At 44.6% G+C, this 23,418-nt stretch overlaps 1 protein-coding gene across 3 annotated transcripts in view; it reads left to right on the top strand.

Annotated features, from left to right (window-relative positions):
* The window catches only part of ttll5 (tubulin tyrosine ligase-like family, member 5), a 43,882-nt gene that overhangs the window by 17,294 nt on the left and 3,170 nt on the right, over positions 1-23,418 (top strand). The window contains exons 16-30 of one of the 3 annotated variants that reach the window (XM_070979075.1): positions 882-983; positions 1,106-1,197; positions 1,726-1,788; positions 2,418-2,566; positions 2,849-3,104; positions 3,963-4,080; positions 4,562-4,708; positions 4,815-4,906; positions 5,048-5,190; positions 5,464-6,045; positions 6,130-6,317; positions 8,153-8,292; positions 14,923-15,121; positions 17,868-18,076; positions 21,893-21,975. In XM_070979075.1, coding sequence (XP_070835176.1) covers positions 882-983; positions 1,106-1,197; positions 1,726-1,788; positions 2,418-2,566; positions 2,849-3,104; positions 3,963-4,080; positions 4,562-4,708; positions 4,815-4,906; positions 5,048-5,190; positions 5,464-6,045; positions 6,130-6,317; positions 8,153-8,292; positions 14,923-15,121; positions 17,868-18,076; positions 21,893-21,975 — 2,563 coding nt within the window. Of the gene's footprint in view, positions 1-875; positions 984-1,105; positions 1,198-1,725; positions 1,789-2,417; positions 2,567-2,848; positions 3,105-3,962; positions 4,081-4,561; positions 4,709-4,814; positions 4,907-5,047; positions 5,191-5,463; positions 6,046-6,129; positions 6,318-8,152; positions 8,293-14,922; positions 15,122-17,867; positions 18,077-21,892; positions 21,976-23,418 lie in introns of all 3 variants that reach the window. The other 2 variants (XM_070979073.1, XM_070979074.1) reach the window with 2 other exon arrangements.

Here is a 23,418-nt window from a genome sequence, read left to right as displayed (position 1 = left end):
TGCTTTGTCCTTTCTTTGCAATTCCCTGATGCCTGTTACATTACCGGTAAGAAATTGCTCCCTGCTTTTTGCTTATTTGATTATGTGGCTTTACTCTCTTTCATAGTGGCAGACAGATTGCTTGTATTGATTCCTAATGCTATATTTAATAGAATTCTCATTACATTAGCAAAGTGGCCTCAGTAAGCAAGTGCTTTAAATGCGCCAATGCACCAAAACTTTGTTGTGGAGAGTCTCAGACACTCATAACAACACTGACCCAAGGCTGTCACAGAGGCTGCTGAAGAACTCCAGGGGCCTTCAGAGAACCCCTTCTTTCCCTGTACTCTGATTAGGGGCAACAGTTGAGTCTTTTGCTGGAGGATTAGACCTTGTCACTTTTTGGCTGCCTTTGTATCCCTCTCAGCTGCATCAGACAAATTACATGTAATCTCTCTGCTATTTAGAAGACAAATTCTGCGCGTGATCCTGTGAGGTTGTGCCCCGCTGTCTGGCCCAAGTTCCACCCCGCATGCCAATGTTGTCAATCACAGCCTGGTGCATGCAGCGGGGAGGAAGCCAGGAATGCCAGCGCACAACAAAAATGCTCCATTAATGTGACAGGGAGATGAGAACTGAGGGTATCTTTTATCACACAGGGTGTAGTTTGCACATTTTCCATTTATAAATGAGACTTATGTTTCAGATCTGTATGTTATTTGTCAGGAACAGATGAGTTCTCTGCCAAATATGAAAGAATTTGCATTCTTAAATTCATAAAAACCTCTAAAGAACGCAGTTGTTTTTAACGTCGGCAGTTATGTCGGAGAGAAGAACAACATTGCGTGATTGGTATTAGTTTATAGCAATATTGTCTTTATTCTTGTCCCCTGTAGCGGCAGAGGCCCACATCAGCCAGTAACTCAGAAACAGATGGGTCGAAAGACAAGCTGGGACCTAGACAATGCCAAGGGGACAGCACTCTGAGCCTGACTGCTGAGGAGGTAAGGCCTTGACAACGGTAGCCTCTGACACGATGTGCGTGTGAGATTTTGTTGAATAAAGACAGTATGTTAACCTGAAAGTGCTCTTTCACAACGTGCCTTTTTGTCTTTCACTAATACAGATCAAAGTACTGAGGAGGATAAAGGAGGAGCATGAGAGACGAGGAGGCTTCGTTAGGATCTTTCCCACTGCAGAAACATGGGAGCTGTATGGGTAAGCTAGGCCGTGAAGGAACAGACAGGTCACTTGTAAACGCCAAGGGGTGTTTATGTGTCATTTAGGCTAAATGAAAGCAAACAGTGCCAAGAGCCAGACCATACCACACGGTCTAATTGAACTGCCAGACTAAGGTGTAGCTACAGAGTCAGTATTTGTTGATCTCTGTGTGTTATGTTCCAAGAAAGACTTATAGCCCACAGTGACTTTATGTTGAAACTGCATTGAAGCCCCTATTAGAGAGGAAATCCGTTTTTGTGCTTACAATTCATATTCCTATATGAGGATTTATTGCTTGATTAGATCCATGGCTCTCTTAGCTGCAGGGATTTTGTGGCATTTTTTAAAAGCATATTATGGAGCAGTCGTGGAAATGATTGGTGCATGTAATAGCAGCTGCGTCCAGAGTAGCTATATCACAGAAGCCTCATTTTAACACGTTGGCCGCAAATAATGAGGTCGAGGCTCATTGGGGGCTCCTGCCTTTATGATTATTATAATTTGCTTATTATCTTCTTCTCTCAGTGGATATCTGGAGTCCAAGACATCAATGAACTACATGCTGGCAAACAGACTTTTCCATGGAAGGTAAGCATTTCCATTGTGGTTGGGATTTGGGGAATAAATCTCCCCATCAGTTTGTGGAAACGGCTGGATTCTCACGTGGCGTTTGTTTGGTCTTCAAATTGGGTAGGTGAGAGGAACAGCTGAAAAGATGTTGCACCGTCAACTTTTCCAGCGCTCGTGCAGTCTCTGTGCGGCATTGTGGTGTCGATTTGAGGGCAGCAGTGAAAAGACGGCTAAAGATGAACCGTGCCTGTTTGTCGAACCGCATTTTTGTTATTGTAATACAACGAGCTTTCAAGGTTTATCCACAGCTTTGACTATTGCACAATATTGTCTGGAGATTTGGCCCCCAACTAAGCCCATCTATGATTTTTCCACATTCGCAAGGTAGCCAGATTAGGGGGACGGTTGTTGCTGCAAGACCTCTGTTGCTGTTATTATTTGCCATTTATCCTCTCTCCTTTGGACCGTCACTGTCTCTCGTGTCAACGCCTGGACAGGCTCCTCCACCACACTAATCTTTCTCAGAACTGTCTTCAGTTGGAGATAAAATTTACAACTATTGCTTTGTAATTGTTGATGATACACATATAAATCATGATGGTTGTTGTTATTACGCTTGTGTTGACATGTCTTGTTCTGTCTCTCAGGAATGTGAACGGGAATGTGCAGCTGCAGGTGGACGCTGTCCACAGCTGTCACTTGGTCCAGTATGAGAGGAAGCTGCTGTCTCTGGAGGCACGTAAGAGGAGACAGCGCCACCTGACTCATCGCTCTGCTGCAGGGAGGAAGAAATCGGGTATGCCTGATGTGTTCTGCCTCAATTCAGGAAACAGCTTTTTTTTTCCCCTAAAACCGAGCAGAGTGTAGCTAAGTGGGACAACATCACACGCTAATGCACTTTTGTTTCCAATAAATAACTCCCCTGTGTCACGCTAAGGTTGGCCAAATATGACTCTGAATGAGTTCATTTCATTGCAGCAACAATAAAAACCCTATTTCGAGTGTATGTTTGTATTTTATCCAAAATGCCAGTGATGCAACTGACATTTGTCTTTCGTTGCAATGCTGCATACCTCAGGGAAGGAGTCCAAGGCCTCCCCGACTGCGAGCGGCAGTCAGGAAGGAGAGGAGTGCGCTCAGGAGGAAAGAGAGGAGGCGAAGCAGCTTCTCGAGCCAGTCTCACACAGTGCTTTGGTAGCAGAGCTGAGAAAACAAGTGGCCACACCACTGGAGCGCTGCCACGGCACGGATCTGTCCAGCCCAGAGGCAGCCACGCACAATGCCAGGCCCAGAGTTGACCTGCTCAACATCCTTCAGCAGGGCTGGGACCTCAGGTCAGTCTGTAGTCTGGGCTGCTGCTCAGGCTGGCTGCTGCTCTCATCTTCCTCCCTCACTGTACTTTCTTCTGCGGCTCTCTGTTCCCCTCCTTCCCTACTTATTAGGGAGAAATATGAATGCACCCACAAAAGGGGATGGGAAGACACTGAGGTCCCTCTTTACATAGGTTATGTTTTATCAGTTTTCAAGCATTACTATTGTTTACTTATGTCACAGCATGGAAAACCAGGGGTCAGAATACAGGTGGCTCCTAATGTTTCCATCTCCACCACAGGTTGATCCACTGTCCGTAAAGATATATGCTCTATACTATCAAACACATACGACTGGCTGTACACGCTGTTGCACCATAAGTGCAACAAAGACCGTGGTCGAAATTACAATTTGTGGAGGAATTACAATAACAAGTCTGACTTTGTAGAAATTCCTCAGTGCTTGTCAGGACAGTGCGTGACGCAGGGAAATTATAGTACAGCGTATCATTGTTTATATTTGACAGCTTTTTCCAAAACATTTTAGTGCTCTTTCCAAGTTCACCTGGGCCACGAAGACAGTTTATCATTTTGATAGCAGTCCATGACAAGATACACTGTGTTTCAACAACTTTTGGCTCAAAGTGATGCATACCTGTTTTTGCTTTCTGTCTTTTCCTGGATGATATGTCAGCAAATGGAATTAGGATAACTGCTTGTTCTATCTGTTGTAAGAGATGTATCATGCGTTCCAGTGCAACTAAATAGTCTTTACTGTCAGTTTTAAGCAAGCTAGCAGAGGACCAGTGGACAATATTTATTACTTTCCTCTTCCATTGCTTTACCTGTGCGCTTCTTTATTATCTTCTTCTCTCTCTCCAGTAAAGTGCAGGCCCGGATGGCCTTTTCCTCATACCTGCAGCGAGTCCAGCAAAGACTGTTGGCAGAGAGCAGAGCCAACACTGTCCCAGCTTGGCCAGACAAGAACAACGATCAAATGGTACAAGTGATAACCATTTTTGAGTCTCCTTGTCCTAATAAATGGACATGAGTGGAATACCTTGGCATTGTTTCCCTCCTATGTGCAAACCTGATAGCAAAAAAATAAGTTGGGACACAGATTTCCCGGTATGATTATACCCTTACTGTACTTGTATGTACACTGGCTCTTAAAATGTGTATGATTCATTTGTGGCCACATAGAAGGAAAACGTGGTCTCTTTAAAAGTTGATTGGACTGGAAAGTCTGCATTGCAATGACATACATCATCATCATCATCATCAGTGCCCTCAAACCTTTGGGAAAATCACTGTGAACTCATGAGGTTAATCTGTAGGCTGTTGAATTCAGAGGTGCTTTAAATGGCGTTGAATCCTGAAAGGAGAACACACAGGCAGCTTGACTAAGTCCAGCAGGATGAATCAGTGATTCAAGCCAGCGATAATGAAAGATTTCTCAGAAATGTTTTTCGTCTTCATAGGAGCTTGTGATTCGCTTCCTGAGAAGAGCAGCCAGTAACCTTCAACAAGACCTAAAGGTGGTCTTGCCCAGTCGCCAGCTTCCCCTCCACGACCGCCGACGCATTCTGTCCCACCAGCTAGGGGAGTTTATCCACTGTTACAACAAGGTATTTCCAGACTATGCCACAGAGTCACGACTTCAAGACATGATGCAAAGATGGGAGACTTTGTGTGTCTTGATGTCTGCTGTCTTACTCTTTCCTATCTCCTCAGGAAACAGAACATATGTTGAAAAAACAGGAGAATCGCAAAGAGGAGCATTGTGTTAACTTCAGTGTGTTTGAGGAGTACATCACTGCAGCAAGGTTAGTCAACTGGCAAGCCCACCTACCATTTTTCAGTGCTTGGCTCTTCACTGCTCCAGTTATATATGCTACTGTCTGAAGTGTGATCTAAATCTGCTTTACTAATTTATCTTCTGTCATTTTTTCCCCCTTTTTCAACAGTGAAAATGATCTGGAGGAAGTGCTGACATTCTACACACAGAAAAATAAATCAGCCACCGTCTTCCTCGGAACAAAAGTGAGGAGTGTTCAGAGAGACCTTCGCGACGCCTCAGGAGATTCAGGCAACTGTGAGAATTCCAAAAGTGAGTTCCTGCTGTGCCTTTTTCCCCCCATATTCAAGACACTGTAGATCTGGTTTATGTTTAATATTTTATCATACAAGCACAGGAAACAGGGATTGTTTAGATTTGTAAACCCCCCAAAAAAGCAGAAGGAAAAAGATTGAGTCATCTGGGGTGAAGGAAGGGTTAGCTTCAAACGATTAGCGCTCATTGGGGGAAAACAAATGTGTGTCAGAGCCGAGGAATGGCTAACTTAAGATAAAGGAGCTCTGGCTTCTTTCCTCCTTTGAACAGCTCTGCCTGTGGCCAAAAAGGATTCCAGCGCCTCGGAGTCCTCACTCTCCACAGGGAAAATCAGCAGTGACCCAGACATCAAGGCCGCTGAGAGTCAGCCTTCTGCCCGTGCTTTGTCTGAAGACCAACAGGCAGCGGTTAGAACCAGTAAAACCCAACCAGAGGTCCAGGCTTCCCAGCACTGCTCCAGCTTTCCTGTGACTTTAGACTGCACACATATTCACCTGCAGCACTGCCCTCCCGCCTCAACATCCCTGCCTCTCCATTGCCCGCCGCCGCCGCCGCCTCCTCAGCCACCGTCCTATGCGCAATCCTTGGCAAAGTCTCACTTCTGCCATTCTGAGACTCTTTCTGACCCTCCTGCATACACCTCTGCCGTCGTGGTCACGCAGCCCCCGAGAACAACGTGGGCAGCTGTTTCCACTGGCTCTAACACAATCTGTACTGGGAAACCAACCCAAGTGCTCAGGAGGATTCAGTCCTTTACCTCATCGACATCCAGCTCTGGAGCAGCCTCTTCCATCCCGAGTGCCACGCACATCTATAGCCAGAAGCTCTCTCGACCCACCTCTGCAGGCCAAGGTAAACTCACTGTTCTGCACGCTGTGGTTTATCACGTCCACTCACATGTTCTCATGTTCTGTCTTTTGTTATTATGTATGTCAGTGATCAAGAGGAGCAGCTCCAGTAAGCTGAAGTCAAACTCAGAGGGGACATTCAAGGAGTTAAACTCCCTGTCTGCCCAAGCCCAGTCGAACCAGCAGGCCTTCATCTCAGCCTTGCAAAAGCTGGCTGACAAGCAGGTCGCTCGCCACTACGCCAGCTCCAGTCACATCAACCTGCTGACACAACACGTGAGTTCACTGTGCTTTTCACTGAGCCAACAGCTGCTCCCACCTGGAGCAGGAAGTTTCACTGTGCTCCAAGGAGAAGCTTTGTTGAGTTATTAAGCAACTGTAAAGTGATCTGTGTAATGTTTCATGTAAGGAAGAAGAATCTGGCCCCTCTGCAGTAGTCTCTCGCTGTGAGGTCTCTGATATTTCTCTTTGTTGATGTGTAAACCTGGCTCTGACCCCATGCTGATTGGCGGCATCTAGCTGCTCATTCATTCAGCAGACCCGTTGGAGCCGGAGGGTCTGCTGCCTCGCACCGTGCACCTTCTTCCTTCACCCCTCAGCTTGCCTGCAGTCTGTGGGCTGGGGTTGGTGCGGGGGTGGGTCTGGAACTGGGGTTTGAAGCTGGCTGGCCTAAACAGTGGTGAGCCGCATCAAGCCTCAGCTCTGTGTGAGGTCTCATTATCAGATGCACCATGGGGGAGTGATTTCTGTTGATACTTAACAAGCAGCCACTTTTTTTGTGGTAATTGATGCTTATAAATGGAGGAATGTAGCAAATTGGCACTGAGCAGGGGAGCGGCAGCTCCGTTGGCTCCATCACCACCTTCTCCTATATTCCCCACAGGTTTGTCATTCTGCGTGGGGAGCCCCTCAACTGCCCCCCCCCCCCACACACACCTCCCTGGATTTTTTTCTGTCAAAGTTTTTTTTTGTGATGGCACCAGACCACACAGACTGCAGATTTTATGGCCTCCTTTTGACTATACATTATTCTGTCTATCTGAAAGGTGTTTGCTGTATACCCTTGAATAGTTAATCCTGGGCTTGGCAGCAGTTTATTTTGCAGAGTAAAGTAGGCCCGTCTTTTGCACTTAAAGGCTCAGAGTACATTTTGCCTGTGTGTGTGTTCAGATTTGAAGTCATTAAATCATTCTCTGAACTAAATGGAGAACTTTGTAAACATGAACAACACCCTGTTGCACTAGTTGACCTCTAAGGTTTAAGTAATTACTCACTCTGTACTGAGAGGCTACATGTATACAAATACAGAATCTGAAATTGAGTAAAGCCAGGCATGGTCACAATAAAGTGAATATACTCCTGCACCATATTGTGTAGATATGACAGTGAATCCCTCCAGCGTGGGTGTATGTATGCATGTTCATGTCCAGTGCATTATTGAGACATCCATGTACATGGCAGTAGATTATGGGGCATTATGGCAGTTCCATACAATGTAGAATGCTATCTGTTGGCACTCACATGTGTGTTGTCATTTCCTCAGTTTAGATCAAACCGTTTGGATGAATACAAGCAGTGTACCTGAATAAGTAACTTAGAGCTGTAGCTGTGTAAAAAAAACCATGCTGACACATTTTTCATGCTGTACAAGGCTTGGCAGCTTTACAGTTTTCCCATTGGACGTTTAGCGCACAGGAGGAAATAAAGTAAATAAAATGCCACAGTAGTATAAGTAATCCTCCCATTAGATTTCACTGAACATGATTTCCAGGGCAGCACTGAGGCGCAGTCGCTACAGTAGACCTGACGTGGTTGTAAACAGATTTGAACTGTCGAGTCATGATAGCTGATTCTGCTAGAGATGGAGGAGAAGGGGGGAGGGAACCACCTGGATTTAGTGCTGAGTGGAGACGAGCTCTGCCATGTGCTGTGTGTACATTTCACATAGCCCCCAGATACATGAGAATGAGGTGGTCGGTGTAGGGAGGAACACAAGTGCTTATTCATTGCTTTGGACATTAGGATGAATAGTAGTGAGATGTTTGCTACAAGTGACTTAACTCTTGAGTTTGATTTGAATCATCTGTTGAAGTTTTCCCCTCTGTCCACAGTTGACCAACATGAACCTGGCCAACAGGATGCTGAGCAGAGAAAGCTTCACGCTGAACCCTAAGGTGCGGCATAATGCTGCTTTAACCCAAGGGCCGGTGAAAGCTGTCCACTCTGGAACGGATCTATGCAGCAGCATGAGGTGAGTCCAAAGACATGTCGTATATACAGGGAATATTTTGATCTGATTAAAAAAATTATAATACATAAGTCTGGGTGACTATAGCATTTCAAAAGCCCTTTTCTGCAGACGCACCAAGGATGCTGCCTTTATGAAGCAGACTGGCTGTTGAACATGATGTGAATACTTCTTCAAAAAGTTGTTATAAAATTCAGAGTTTCCACTACCATTTACACATTCATTCAGTCATTTGCTTTTAGTGAAGCAACAATTTTTTCGCCCTTATTGGATAGCAAAGGCAGACAGGAAAAGGGCAAGAGGAGGGTCAGTATACAGATGTGTCAGCTGTGAACTTTTGTCTCACTGCATAATTAGTAGCTTTTTATATGTGCTGTCCATTTTATGTTTTTACTTTCTACAGTATATGTAGATTTGGAGTACCTTGTTTACAGTTAACGGCCTTTTTGCTGTAGGCAACACAGCTACTTTGGAATGCACTGAGAAATAATTTGAAATTCAGTTCTAAATATTTTGCTCTTAAAATAAAAGTCAGGCAGAGTGGACGGTCACTCTTAGCCAGAATAAGGCCCTCGTTAGCTTTCCTGCTGAAGTCTCTTATCTAAGAGACATGATTGCACCTTGTCCTGCACCTGGTTGAATGAGCCTGAACTGCACTGCTAACATCAGTTTGCAGGCTAGATAGCGAATTAGCTGCTCAGCTGCAGCACATTAAACAGCATGTAAACTTTGGTCAGTGAGGTGTTGGTGTGCTCCTTAGTCTTCAACACTGCGGCTAACGGCACAGTCTGCATATGGTTTGTTAGCTACACCACAGGTCTGTTTACTTTGTGCCTGCCAGCTGCTGTCAATCACACACTGACATGAAAAGGAGCATTGATACTTCCCCCAAGACCTTTTTTCTTCCTTTTAATAATAAATGCTATTAACAACACATTTTAAAACACTGATGCTATTTTTGACCACAAAAGGATGACTGAATGTGATGTCAGCTGGACTTAAATATATTTTTATTCAGTGGAAACTGTTGCAGTTCTTTCCCTATTGCTGCACACCTCTGCCCCCTTGTAAGGGCTCCAGTGCTCCATTTAGTCAAATTTCACTATTGTGCTCGCATGTACTATTTATTCGCCCTTCCCTGAGGCGGTAGAGATGGAGTAGTGCGTTACAGTCTCAGTGGGGTTAACTGCCAAGGTAAACAGCATATCTCTCCTCTGAGAGCCTTGAATTTGAGATGCTGTGCTGATGTACCCCGACACAGACTTTGTAGTCGGTGTTCACAGCCGTTCTTGTTTTTCAGAGTCTGTCATAAGTTAAGATACTGTAGAAGCTGTTTTTTTCAGTCTTGAGATTGATGTGTTTGCGCACGTATAAAGTATTATTCACTTTGTGCAAATTAATGTCCTGAGGATTTCTGTGTAATCAACTTTACACAAGTCTTTACTGTAGACACTTAGATTGCGGTAGCCTATTTGGTCACACTCAATAGAATCTAAGGGCTTTTTTAATGGTCTCTCATGACTTTTTAGATTGAGGATTGTTAGTCTTTGGAAAAGGATTGCGGAGTGCCAGCGCTCCTCTGGGCAGGCGAGTTGTCTGGAAATAGGCATTTTGTTCCCTTTCTAATTGTGCTTTGTGGAGGTAACTAACAGTGGAATTGGCCGCTGAGCGCTGGGAGTGTGTGAAGCATGCTGGCAGCTTAAAACATTGCGTTGGAGGAGTGGAGGCGGTGGTGAGGGGGCAATGTCAACACCCACATAGTCTGTCTGCTCCAGGCTCTCGCCTCTGCAGCCATTGAAATCCCCCCTTCCTCTCTCCATACCTCACCCCTCTCACATTGCTCTGAGAAGAGAAAGACGGAAACAGAAGGACAGAGTATGATCACACGGTCATGCTCTATGCTCCTAGGCCGGGATAATAAACTGGCTGAAGGTGTAATTCATTGAGAAAAAACATTGATGGCCGCTCCCCTTTTATTGTTGTCTTGATATGTGAGGGACCGTGTCTCAGACAGCTTGGCCTTGATCTTGGACTTTGTTTTTCCAGTCCAGTCCTTCCTCCTGTATCGAGCTGTCAGAGAATTCCAGGAATGTCTGTTTTTTTTTCTCTTTTTAAAAAAGGTTTTTATTTCCACAAACCCAGAAGGGAGATTTAGTAGATTTTATAATTTGACAGAAAGCCTCATGTAGCTTTTATATATGATACTGAGGAAACAGAAGTCAACTTTTGATCTCCCATTCAAGTTTAGAGCTCCAGTGCTTTGATGGATCGTACATTTCTTCTCTGACTTTAGTCATTCCCAGTATATATTTCGGCCTTCCCATATCTTCTTCAGCCATTTAATTCATCCAAAAGAAAAAAACCCATTTTAGTTCAGCTTCGCATTTCAACTTCAAAGACGGAGGGATATACAGTGGCCTTTGTTAGAAAGCTTATTCCAAATCTCTCCAGAAAATACATAGCTCCCTTTATCTCCCCATTTGTCATTGGCTTGCAGTACAAAAAGCTCTCTTGTACACCAGCACTCCCAGCCCTTTGGTTTGGCGTTCACCTCTTATTGCAGTGAAATGTCTTTAATAAGATATTAGGATAAATTGCCTTGATTTCACCTCAGCGCTGTTTCTTATAACACAGAATTTCCTGAATCCCCCCTTCCTCCCCCTCACGCTCAGGCTGATGGTTTGTGCCAAACATACTGAAACTGTTAAGCACACTGGCTCTTTAAGCAACCACAGGGGTGAAGTATGATGGGTTTCAAAGAGAATAACGGCTCTTTGAAGTGCCGCTGCCAGGATCTACCAGGTATGCTGCATCAGCACTCTGAGAGCTGCTGCCTCACTCCACCGCGTGTCTTCATACACCCACGGATAACGTGGGGGATCATTTCCGGTGTTGGACCTCCTGATACGTTTCTGATGATTTCCATTCAGCGGATTTCTGAAATGATGTGCGCAGTTTAAAGCAGGCAGTCAGATGTTCAGACTACGGTCGAGGAGACGGCCTCAAAAACAACAACTGCTTTGTTGTGTTTGGTTGTTTTTCAGGCAGACAAAATGGCTAATTTGTAAATGGAATCATTTCGTAATTTCACAATGCAGCATCTTATTTTTAGCTGATTTATCTTAGTTTTGACTAATTTGGTTTGCTGCTACAGTTGTGGTTTGAGTTTGTGATGGAGCTCCAAGTCTGTCTTGTATTAGTCATGTGAACACTCATTAATGTGTCTCAGGCTGCATTAGCACCCCGGCCGCAAAAATTGCCTCCCCATTTTTTTCTCTCTGTACATACAAATGACCGGAAACGATTATCTCTGCAGTGTTAGGCTCGCTCCAGCTTGGCTAGAACTGAGAAATACCACAACCCTGTTTATGCAGGGTATTTTTAGATCTGTTCAATACTTTGGTAGATTGATGTTTGACTTGGTCCAATTTTGTAAGGACATACCATTCCAAAGGATTTTATGACAGGCCATTTGCTGAACCAACAGCCCAACTCAGAAAAACTCTGGTGAAAATTTTAAAGCTCTTTGATGAGGGACAAAGTCCCCACAAAATTGGTTTGATGTCTCTCTTCTTTTGAATTTAAAAGAAGAGAAGTTTTTATTCGCATTGATTGCAGCCAGATGTGGTAATAGGGAGAAGCCTTAAGGTAAGAAGGAGTGAAATTCCAGTCAGTGGATTTAGGTTATTGAGCAGATACACACACCTTTACAGCAGTGCACGTGGCTCAGGACTGAGTTGTTACCATCCCTGTGCTCCCTGTGCACACATTTCTTATCCACATTATTTCTTATGCAGCTCACTCATCTATGTTGTAATTTTTCTTTCACATTAACATAACACATAACATCATTCCATAGTCTAGATATCAGGATATTCCAGGTCCAGTTATCCAGATAACTCCGTAAACCTGTTTCTTAGAACAACATCACTGCACTAACTAAACCTTCAGCATCCCCGTCTAGACTGCTCCCACAGCAAATCCCCAGGTGCTAGTCATTTTTGGTATTTTAAGGACATCTCCATTGAGTGTCATGTTGTTGCAATAAAAGGAGGTAAACAAACAACCGAGTAATGGCTGGAAATACCCTCACACACCAGAGGCGGCTGATGTTTACACTGACCAGGCAGGGCTTGAGATACTGTGGCATGATGTCATCTCAGACCGTCCATTTTCCCACATTCACGCTGAGTTAGATTGATGCCGCACATGTGCTCAACTTGCACTGCTGTGTTGTTCTACAGTAAGTCATATCAGCATATTAAAGGATGGCGAGCACAGCAGGGAGTAAGCTGACACCAACGAGCAGAGGTCGGACAGGAAGGGAAGTCCCAGATAGTTGGAGCTCCACACATGTGCTGCACTAGTGATGAGAAACTCAGATGGAAAACTGTTCCTCTCTTTCAGTTCTTTCCCCCTATTTCATTGGTCACCGTGTTGTGCTAAGAACTCTTGCTGTTTTTAAATTCATGGTGATCTGGAGCAGTGGTGTTGGTGTTGACAAGGCCTGTCTGAAAAGACTTCTCCTTGGGGTCCTACTGTGACATTGTACTCACGGAAAACATACGCTCCTGACCGGAGAAACAGTCCGTTTTAGACCATATGCTAATAAAATGGTAGCACTGAAGGTCCCTTTGGTCCAGCGTGCAAACTGCCGCCAAGCTAAAGGAAATGACTGCTGTAAACAAAGAACGAGTTGTTTTGTCTCCTGGCGTTGTAGAATCTCTGGCCTTGCAAGGTTCACAGACAAGCCTTTGTTTCCAGAAGCTAAAAAAATGGAATTGGCCCGTGGTCACACCAGTTGTTTTTGCAATATATATGTGCCATTATGTGAAGTGAGAAACGCATGGGCGGATAGCATATTCATGAGTTTATGCTCCCTTGAGTCTTTGTTTGGCCACCCAGGACAGGATTTTTTTTTTTTTTCACTTGAGCAACACAAGATTATTATCCCACAGTGTGTATTGTTGTTCAAGATTAATTGAATTCTAATTTTAGAGCTTATCATAGTTTGCTTCTAAAAATATGGCAGCTATTGTGATTTTAAGTCTGCAGTGTTTTCTTTTACTGTAGACCAATGGACAAATGTTATTCCATGTAACGGGAGGAATTTCCAAGAACTTTTTTGTCCTTGTGACCCCCAGGGATCCCATTCCTTCAGCTGTACTTGTATCTCTCTCTTTTTTTCCTCTGTCATATTTTTCCTTGCAGCTCCCAACAGTGCTCTTTATGGCATTATTTTTGGCTGAGGTGGTACGTATACAGCAGCACACCAGACTCCACATCGACTCAATTTAAGCGTGTCTGAAGGGGAGGCTGGTCACCTCATTGCTTTAGTGGGGGCCAAAAAAAAAGAGGCTGAAACAGGCTTAGTTCTAATGACAGATAATCCAGTTACAAACTCGTGGAGCTCGTCAAAAGGTTTGCTTTCCAGGTTGTGGCTTTGTGATGTGGATGGAACGTGAAGCTCGGGGAGCACTGAGGCAAAGAGGAAAGGTTTTTAGTTCAGCCTGTGTTTGCCACAGGCCTGCCCTTTACTTTGACTCCGATTTGCACACTTTGACTTGAGGCTTCTGCAAGCCCCAACTGGGACGCTGTAAGCCGTCTCGTACTTTTCGCTTGGTGTTGAGGAGCCAATCCAGACAATCACATTAGTTTTAAATGAATGTTAATTGAAGTTCACTAAATGTCTCGTTTGTTATTATTACGAAATTCAGTCAGCCACTGAAAAGCCCATATTGGTCAACCACTACACTTTTTTGTCAAACTACGACAGTATCTTGGTTCCCTAGCTGTATGTCCTCGGTGTGCGTTAAGAATGCTAGCCCAGTTGTTAGTGTTCTTGCCTTGGCAATATCCATTCATGAATTTGGGGGGCGTAGCTTCTGAAGGAGCACTGAAAGGAGGGGTGTTGAGTTCAAATATAGACAGTCTTTCTCAAGAATCGCTCATTCCACCTTGGAACTACCAGTGGATCGAATAACAACGAAAACTTTTGGCCTATGTGGAGAACTGTCTCATCTCAGCTTCACACAAAGGAATAGTTTAAAGGAATAGTTGAACCTCTTGGGAAATACTCTTATTTGCTTTCTTGCCAAAAATTTGATCAAAAGATCTCAAAATTAAGCTACAGACAGTTACCAGTTAGCTTAGCTTAGCATATATACCAGAAACAAGAGGAAACAGCTTACCTTGCTCTGTCCAAAGGTAACAAAACTCTGCCTAGCAGAAGCCATGCTAGCTTTTTCCCTGTTTCCAGTCTTTATGCTGACTGAAGCTTACCAGCAGCTGGCTTTAGCTTCATATGAAACAGGCAGATGTTAAAGTGGTATTGACCTTCTCATCTAACTCTCAGCAAGACAGCATATTTTTGAAAATTCCCAGAAATTATTCTTTAAAGAATCTCTCAGGGGGCTTTTCATCATGAGGTGAAACCTTCATGGACCTTCAGTTTCTATTAGAGTGCAAATAAAAAAGACATGAGCTGACAGATGTACACGGATGGTATGAACTGCAAAGCAGCAGTTTGTGTGATTCAGAAGAGACAGCATTCATGTTTTTGTTTTGTTTGTTGTTGATTTGAATTCTCTCACCTTTTCACTGACTTCTGATTTGTGATTTCTTCTCTCCCAGCCACAGGCCACTGAAGGATGAGGAGGGTCTTTGGGACGGTAAGATGCAGAGTGCCTATAGCCTGGTGACTGGGGTGAGCCCCCAGCAGCACTACCAGCCCACACAAGGAAGCTACCAGCTTCAGTTTGCGATCCAGAAACTGCAACAGCAAAGACTTCAGTCTCAACAGTTTCTTGACCAGAGCCACTGCAGACACCAGGTATAGAAGAGGTTTTGGTTTGTTTCCTTTTGTTCGTTTAGGATTTGGGAAAAGAGTCGAGAGACATGCGTCATTCAGCCTCTTCTGTGTTCGTCTGATGTCTTACTTTAACATCAACACCACATGGATGAAAACTGACAACGTGTAGAACTACTGAGTTATAACTCAGGAAAGCCCTCATATTTGTGTCTGCACAGAATCTTCCACACAGTGCTGTCCAAAATAGTCCAAAATACACCCACATCAAGGGGAAAGCTTTCATGTTAGCATTTACAAAGCTATTCTGAGACTCTCTTTCCAAACCACTTAACAAAATGGTGTTTGGTAGGAATATCTTCCTCAACAGAAGCTCATTCCTGGAGAGCCAAACATGACTCCTCACCCAAGATTACATTGTTTGGCTGAGTGACTCAGTTAGGTTTATATTGGACGGTGAGTAATCAAGGAATGCTGCCCATGAGGGCACAGGAGAGGCCCACGGTACAGAGTCCATTAGAAGTCTGAAGTATATCCTTTACAGTTCATATCAGATTTGAGCTGCAGTTGTGTACCCATTGCAATGCAAATACAGTTTTGTGATATGATTTTCTCAGCAGTAGTAATGAAGCGACAAAAAAAAGCTTTTAGTTGTGTCTAACCAGCCGAGACAGATGACTGTTTTTAGAGGGAGATGAGGAAGGTAGAGAGGTCTTTGGGTCATTTTGCACTGCATAATCTTAATGTTGAGAGAAAAAGACGGGCCTTCCGTCTTTCTGTGCAATTGCTTTGAAAGAGGATCAGGAAGAGTGTGTTTCTTCATTTTCCAAAGGATTTTGTGGAGCCCATGTATAGATGGAGAGAAGTGGAGACAGGAGAGCACCAGGACACAGCTAACAGGGTGGAATGATTGGATGCACCCGCTTTTTTCCGATGTGTCCTGAGTAATGCAGTTGCTCTCACGTCATTGTTTTTTCATCATCTTGGTTGGGCCTTAATTAATGCAATTGAGGTGATATTTTTCTTGGCTTGGCCCGGCAGTCTTACGCAAGGCGCTTTATGAAAGTGATCCCTTGCCTTTCCTGTGTTCCATTCCTCTGCTCGTATCGTCTCATAGTCTGAACATAGACGACGAGGTTTCTGTTTTGTGCTGACATGTCCAGTCACACTTCAAATGTATGGAGGCAGGAAAATCTCACACAGTCTGGTTCGTGAGGACTGCATGTGGACTTGAACAACAGAGCCACCCTGCTCACCCCTCACATGCTGAGGTCATAGGCAGGCTGGATATGGTTGTCTCACCATCAGATCGGACATCCCTCCCTAAAATCCTTGCTATCCCTTCCCATTCGTTCCACCCACATGGGCCTCTCTGCCGCTGTGACCTAACAATCCTTATCGTTACTGAAACAGGTTTTGGGGATTTGTGACTGTGCCACTTTGCTTGAGATGGTATTGCAATATTAGTTCAAGTACTAGTTGTGAGTACTATATGTGCTGCTGCAACACCAGATTTTTTCCTCTCGCCGATCATTAAAGGATAATCTTATCCTTTCTATGCTGCTATCTTGTATTACATCCATTTGTTGACTCCAGAGACAGAGAGATGCATCTTGATTGGTCCAGAAATCAGTCAGTGACTTGACATGACTACTCTGTAGTGGCATGAAAACAGGGGCTGATACTACTTTGCTCCCTGATCACACCTAGCCAACTTTTCTGGCCTACTGGGGCAATTATTGATCATTTTGGATTAACTGAAGACCCAAAAGGAAGTGCTTCATTCAGCGTGAGTGCTTGTGTACACACGTGTATGTATGAGTGTGTACTTTTGTGAGAGAGGAGGAGACAGGGGGCTTTTCCGGCGCTCTGGTCCACGTTCCAGTTACTGGGTGCAGACTGCGCGGCTCCTCCACAGGCTTGGCCCTGGGCCACCTGGCAGCCAAAGAAAGGTGCCCTTCCTGGTCCTGCTCAAACTGAATTGTGGCCATAGGCCTCGCAACCTGGAAACTCAGCTTCTCATTTATCAGCACACAAATTACATCAGATATTCCCTGTCACACTGCCGGCCCTTTGAACGGCTGCACTGCGAAGCTGGAAAACCATTAGCTCGTTAGATAGCCGTATAAAGCTGCAGAGAAAATAGCACGGGCATGAGATGTGGAAGGAATGTATGCAAAGCATTCCCCAGCACTGCAAGGACAGAGTGAAATGTGGCTCTAAAAATGTCAGAAAGAAAACTGTATTTTCCCCCCATCCCAAGCCTTTGAAGAGATCTTGTACAAACAAATAAATAATGTGAAGAATTTGCTCCTCAGTGCAGCCAACTGCAAAGAAATGTTGAGCTTGTTTTCATACTGGATGGCATTTCATTAATATCTGCACTAATTCATGTCAAGCACTCTGATATTTCACCTAAATGACCAGAGGCTGCATTTTTTTCTCATGATTAAGCCAGTCCAAATGTGGTTGCACGTGGCTCTTTCTTCACATCTGACACCTGTTGGAATACCTGCTGTTGCTGTAGACAGTGAATATCACGTGGGCTCAGCAAGTACATATGTTCTTGGATCAAGATTAGGTGATAACAGGATTATTAATGTCTCTTACAGGAATGAGAGCCTTATACCGCTTGCCCATAAAGGTTAAACTACAATTTACGAGAAGTTATCAGTGCAAACATTGATAAAAGCTAATAAACTGTCTGAAGTGATTTGATTGTCTCTGTGATATTGACCTTAAATAACATCTTGTCTTTTTTGTTTCTTAGGCTCAACTGTCAGACCAGACAAGTTCTCCACATGCCCACGCTCCCACTAACTCATCCAGCTGCCCTCCACCCAGCTTTCACGTTCACTCCAGTCACACTCATGGCCTCAGCCACATCCAGACCTGTGTTAGTCCTCTTCTCGCCCCAAAGCCACCCAGCAGTGCCAGAGAGGGACAAATCAGGAAAACGGCAAAAAAGCGCCTCATCAAGTAAGACCGGCTTTGCATCTGAATGCATTTACTCTTTCTTCTTTCTGATGCTACTTGTGGTGTTAATTGGCCGCTGCTTGTGGATCAGACAGAGTGCATGGGGTCGGTGGGTTCAAGAGGACATGGCTAATGCTAATGAGGGTTAGAATATGTGCGTAGTGAAGTGCACCCAGTCTTTTGGCCGCAGGGTGTATCTGCCTGCTCAGTAAACAACCTCATCACAGGCCTGATTTCTGCCTGAACCGTAAACAGAACGTGGTTCAGTGGAAGGGCCCGGGCTCTGAGCGCCGTTTAAATCCTGTTTGGTTTGGAGATAAGCTGAAGAGCACAGAGGGGAAAATAAAAGGAAAGGAGTGAAACAGGGCTGAACTGCCAGCTATTTCCCCCAATTACTTTATGACTTTATTACTGCAACATCTGGCCAAATTACACAACAACAGCAAGCCTTTGTGATGAGGGCTGATTGTTTGTTTAAAGCACACTGTTGCAGTGGTGACGGGCTTGTCACTGCCCTCCAATGTCTAAGAGGGAGGGACACAGCTGGATAAGAACACAGACTGTTTTTATTGTGAGTGAAGCTCATACTGTATGTGAGTTGTCAACTATGTGACTCTACATTTTTTTGTGAATTATTTGATTCATTGCAGCTTTACAGGCCTGCTGACGCTCTAAATGGTCTGAGAGCAGCAGGTAGCCCGTGCTCTGCTGACGTGTTAGATTCAGTCATCTGACTCGAGTGGACAAACTGGCAAGTGAAGAGTTAAGAGGGCAGTGGTGCAGTGCAGGAGTTGTAGAATAGGTTAGGGCAGCCGGGTAGGTGCTGTGTTTGCTCCTGCGTGTGTGTCTTCCTGGCAGTGGCTGTGTTTACCCTCTGCATGTGGAATTCCAGAGCCCCCTCGCACTCTCCTCTGTCCTGCATTTTTGTGGTCGACCAGTGTGACAGGGGAGAGTGTGGGAAAAACGGAAGCTTCAGGACCAAAAATGCACCGATGGAAACAATGAAAAGAAAGAATAAAGAGAGGGGAAAAGAAAGAATGGCAGAGAGAGTCGACTCCATCCAGGAGAAAGGAGATGATTGTTTGCAGAGAATGGTGGGATAATAAGTTGCTTCCCTTTATTTCCAATCGCTCATTTTAGGGGCAACTCAATACCTCTGTTATTGAGGCACATCTGAAATGCATCCCAGTGTAGGCCTAAGCTCCTCCAAGTTATAATAGAATCACTGTGCTGGGTGTATTTAAACAGTTCAAGGTTATCCGGCTCTCCAAACACCTTCCTCTAGCCAGCTGTTGAACTGTAAAGCTGTTGTTTGATACATATTTACCATCTCTGGACTTGACTGGTTCTCCCTTGAATGATACACCACTGATGGTCATTGACAGTTCTTACTTGAATATGTTTATCACAATGACATTTGGTTTTTGGTCTTGTTTTGGGAAGGAAATTAAGTGAAGATTTCTGTCGATGCAGCCAAAGGATTTCCTCTGTTTGGAGGCCTGTGAGACAAAATCCTACAACAGTGCTATCCACTCCGCTTTGTCTGAAACAGCTGACTTGTGACCAGTGATTGGACGGAGCGACTAGTCAGCATTCAGTTTTAATTGAAGATTAAAAGAAGCTGAGCAGACCTTGGCAAGGTTTCTGGGTGACTGTGCCTTTGATTTCTGAGCTCAGCTAACATGCGGCACACTTGCTTGAAGCAAATGTGCTTCATGTTGGTATCCACTCAGCAGGGCAGGACTCTCTGGTCTATCAACATACCACAGCTGCCAACCCGAGGGGCTGCAGGGACTCAAAGTGGTATGACTTCAGTGAAGGCTTTGAAAGGACCAATTTGTAACACAAATAAATGAGCCTGTTTGGTATTTTGTTTGTGAGGTTTGGCTAGACGCAGCTGTAGCTACGGAAACCCAGGCTGTCGTGTGGCATTACTAATAGGGTGACAATTACAGCAGCACCATTAATGTCAGCCTCGCTGCTGCTTTCACTCCCTATTAATCAGCCACAACAGTAGTTATTTTCACAGGATACTGTACACACACAGAGGCGGCCGAACGTGTGTTTATGGTTAGACTTTATCCCCTATGGTCAGTCTGAACAACATCAAGACATACTAGCTACCTTAATGTACCAAAAAGTAAAACTGCACACCAGCCATGTTTACATAAGCACTTAAGCTCTCTGTGCGCAGTGTGAAATTTCCAACTTTTGGATAATATGTCACCTGGACATGCTGCGAGTTCAGATTTTGTTCTCACCTCCAGTGTTTCTGGCTGCAGCCTGACTTTTGGAGTGACAGAGTGAGAGACTGTTGACAAAGAAAGTGATGTGAAGAACCCAGAGGTCAAGTTTTTTCTCCCCCCCCCTCCCCTTTCAATATGAAAGGAGTCGCTTCCTGTCGAGGTATGCCATGTTTAAAGTGGGCCAGTTCTATTTGTGGTTGTGTAATGGTATGAAAGAACAACTGTGCAGCCCCTTACAAGGAGGCAGTGTGTACCCTCATTACCTTGTTAATGCTCCTTTGGCAAGCTGCTGTTATGGGGCGAGAGGTTAATGCCAGCTAAGCTTTATTTATTGTTCCCCCTAAAAAATGCTTAACAGATTTAATGTATAAGGTTACAGACGTGTCTGCTCCTGCTCTACGCCTCACCGGCTCTTATAATGCTTTACTGTATTTGCTGTCTGATTATGTGAAAAAGGCTGTGTGATTTCTTGTCTATGATCTCCAGACCTCTGTATGAAGCCCTGTTAGATGAATAGGAAAAGCATGAAGTACGGTACTGACTATTCACGCTTTAAGAAAGACTATGTGTACACCTTTTCTGTTTGTAGCCATTGCCCACAGGTCCACATAGTCAGCGATCACCGCAATAATCTTGGCAATGTGAAAATCACATCACCCAGGACAAGGAGCAGGAATTTGCCCCCTTCTTGTTAGAAAAGCTCATGACGGCACTCAGTAAACACTTAACCCCCACTAGCCTCCACCGGCTGCACATACAAGGAGACTATTTGAAATTGACCACTTTTCTGCCGTCAGAAGATGCCTCACGCGCAGACACATGAGCACACAAAACATGTTTAAATATGCAGTAATAAGTGGAACAAGAAAAATGAGCCTATGCAGATACTGCTCAGAAAACACAGCAGCAGTACAGCAAATATGCTGCTTACGCTACCAAGACCACAGTGAGAGACAGCATGAAACAGTAGCTGAGGCTATACAAAATGCGACAGAGTCAGCACAGTTTCCAAATCAACCCTGCTATTAAAAAAAATATTCAACCTCACCACCGACGTTTTCACAGGAGCGCAGACCGCCAGTTGTTGCTGAAGAGCTTTTGACACACTCGTCTTTGGCGGGGAGACTGCAAAATATCAAACATCAGTTTAGACTGACGCTGTGCCTCAAATGTTTGGCCACATTTCATTTTATGTGCAACCTGACTTACCGCTAATTAGCCTTCCACATGCATTGCACTTTTCCTTGTTGTTTTCTTTCATAAAGCGACGCCGTACTTTTGAGGGTTTACTGCGATCCATCTCTCACACTGCTGTAATGTTAGCCGTACATGCTCATACCTCAACAAGCCACTGTTTCGTTGATGCAGGATGTAGACAGGTCCTGGCAGATACGTGGCCCTTGTTTGCAATAATAAAGAGCTAATGCTTTTTGAGAACAGATAAGCAGAACTGACTTCACATTGTTTTATGGATACCTGATTCTTGGCATTTTGGATTTGGTTCTAATGTGGAACTGATTTTCGGTTTCCATCCCCAGCCTTCACTGACCCTTCTCTTGTGTCTGATTAACAGGCAGACCTCCGCAGAGAGCTCAGCCAGTGGCAATGTGTCCAGCGGCCAGCATCCGGTCTACGAAGCCATCTGTGGTAAAACAGGTGGGTCTGATGCTGCAGTTCTACACAAGCTTATTACCATGTTGCAACTTGGCCTGTTAGTGCGGTAGTCCACAGGGAGGGGGTGGGGGTGGGGGTGGGGTTATGCCCTCTCTGTGCCAGTGTCAGTGATTACAGCCAGGCATAGTGGACATTCCCCATGGTCGACTGATAAACACCACTAGATATTTATAGCCAGCCCTGCTCACTCAGTGGTGTACAGGATGTGTAAATGTATTTTGCACACTGTAAAAGATAACTACATTGTCATAATAATAAATAGAGTACAAACTTAAATTACACTGTAGAGTACAGGGGAGGTTTCAGCAGTTATTATATTACAATGACTTGATCCTCTTTAGAGTTAGCGCCAAGTGGAGCTGAAGCAGCCAGATTTGAATGGGCACAAACAACCGTTCCAGCGTGGTAGTTTGCTGTTTGATCATATTGTCTGTATGTGTCCAAGACTAGAGGTCGGATTACTGCTGAAGGATAAAGAGGCATAACAGTGATGACATCTTTCTTCTGTAATGAAATCCAGTGATGGGAACAGCTTGGACATTCCCATCTGTTGGTCATTCCTACGCAGTCGTAATTACTGTCCATCAGCCAAAGGGGCTGTCCGGTCGTACCCCAGAAATCACACGAAGAGGATGAAAAATGCAGCTCAGTCTCTGCTGAGTTTATTTTGGGCAGTGCACTGCAATTGTGGATGCGTGCACTCACGTGTGTGCCCTGTCATCCTGCCCTATTTCCACAACTCTTTCCATCCTGAGTGAAGTGTTGAGCTTATTGCAGTAACAGTGATATTAAGCAGTTTGCGCTGATGCACACATGTTTGCCTGATCAAGGGCTTTTTCCACAGACCTACTATACATTGGCATGAGCGAATCATACCATTTGCCACATCACGTGAGTGTCACAGCCGAGCCGTCCCAGAGATCAGCATGTCGGAAAAACACAGTAGCTGTGCACCACCCAGACACACACACACACACAAAATGAGTGTGTGTGTGTGTGTGTGACCAGAACATTTCTTTTCTTTCTCCCTCTTCCCCCCAAACTATGAAAGCTGGCTTAGGTTAACAAACATCTTATAAACTCATCAATTACTGTAACTAGATCCGTTGGGAGAAACTTCTGAATTTCATGAATGCATTTTTTCCGTCGTCCAGGGCGCAAAGGGTGGGGGAGATGCTTCGCTCTTGACTTAAAAAAAAAAAAGCCTGACCCAAAAAATCCCAGCACCAAAACCAGTAAGCAAGGCCGGTTTAAGCGTGTACGGGACTGGGAGTTGAACAGAGACTCAGTGTGGTGTTTTGGAGGGAGGAGGGTGTTATTAGAAGGGGCACAGCCTTTGTGGAGCTTAGGAGTGCGTCAGGTCTTTCTGCCTGCCCAGTGTACCTTTGCAGTGAGATGACTGAGTTCCCCTGATTGACTCTGACA

The sequence above is a fragment of the Chaetodon trifascialis genome, chromosome 14 (genome assembly GCF_039877785.1).
Source record: "Chaetodon trifascialis isolate fChaTrf1 chromosome 14, fChaTrf1.hap1, whole genome shotgun sequence".
In the NCBI taxonomy this organism is placed as follows: domain Eukaryota; kingdom Metazoa; phylum Chordata; class Actinopteri; order Chaetodontiformes; family Chaetodontidae; genus Chaetodon; species Chaetodon trifascialis.
This window is presented reverse-complemented; position numbering and strand designations above follow the sequence as displayed.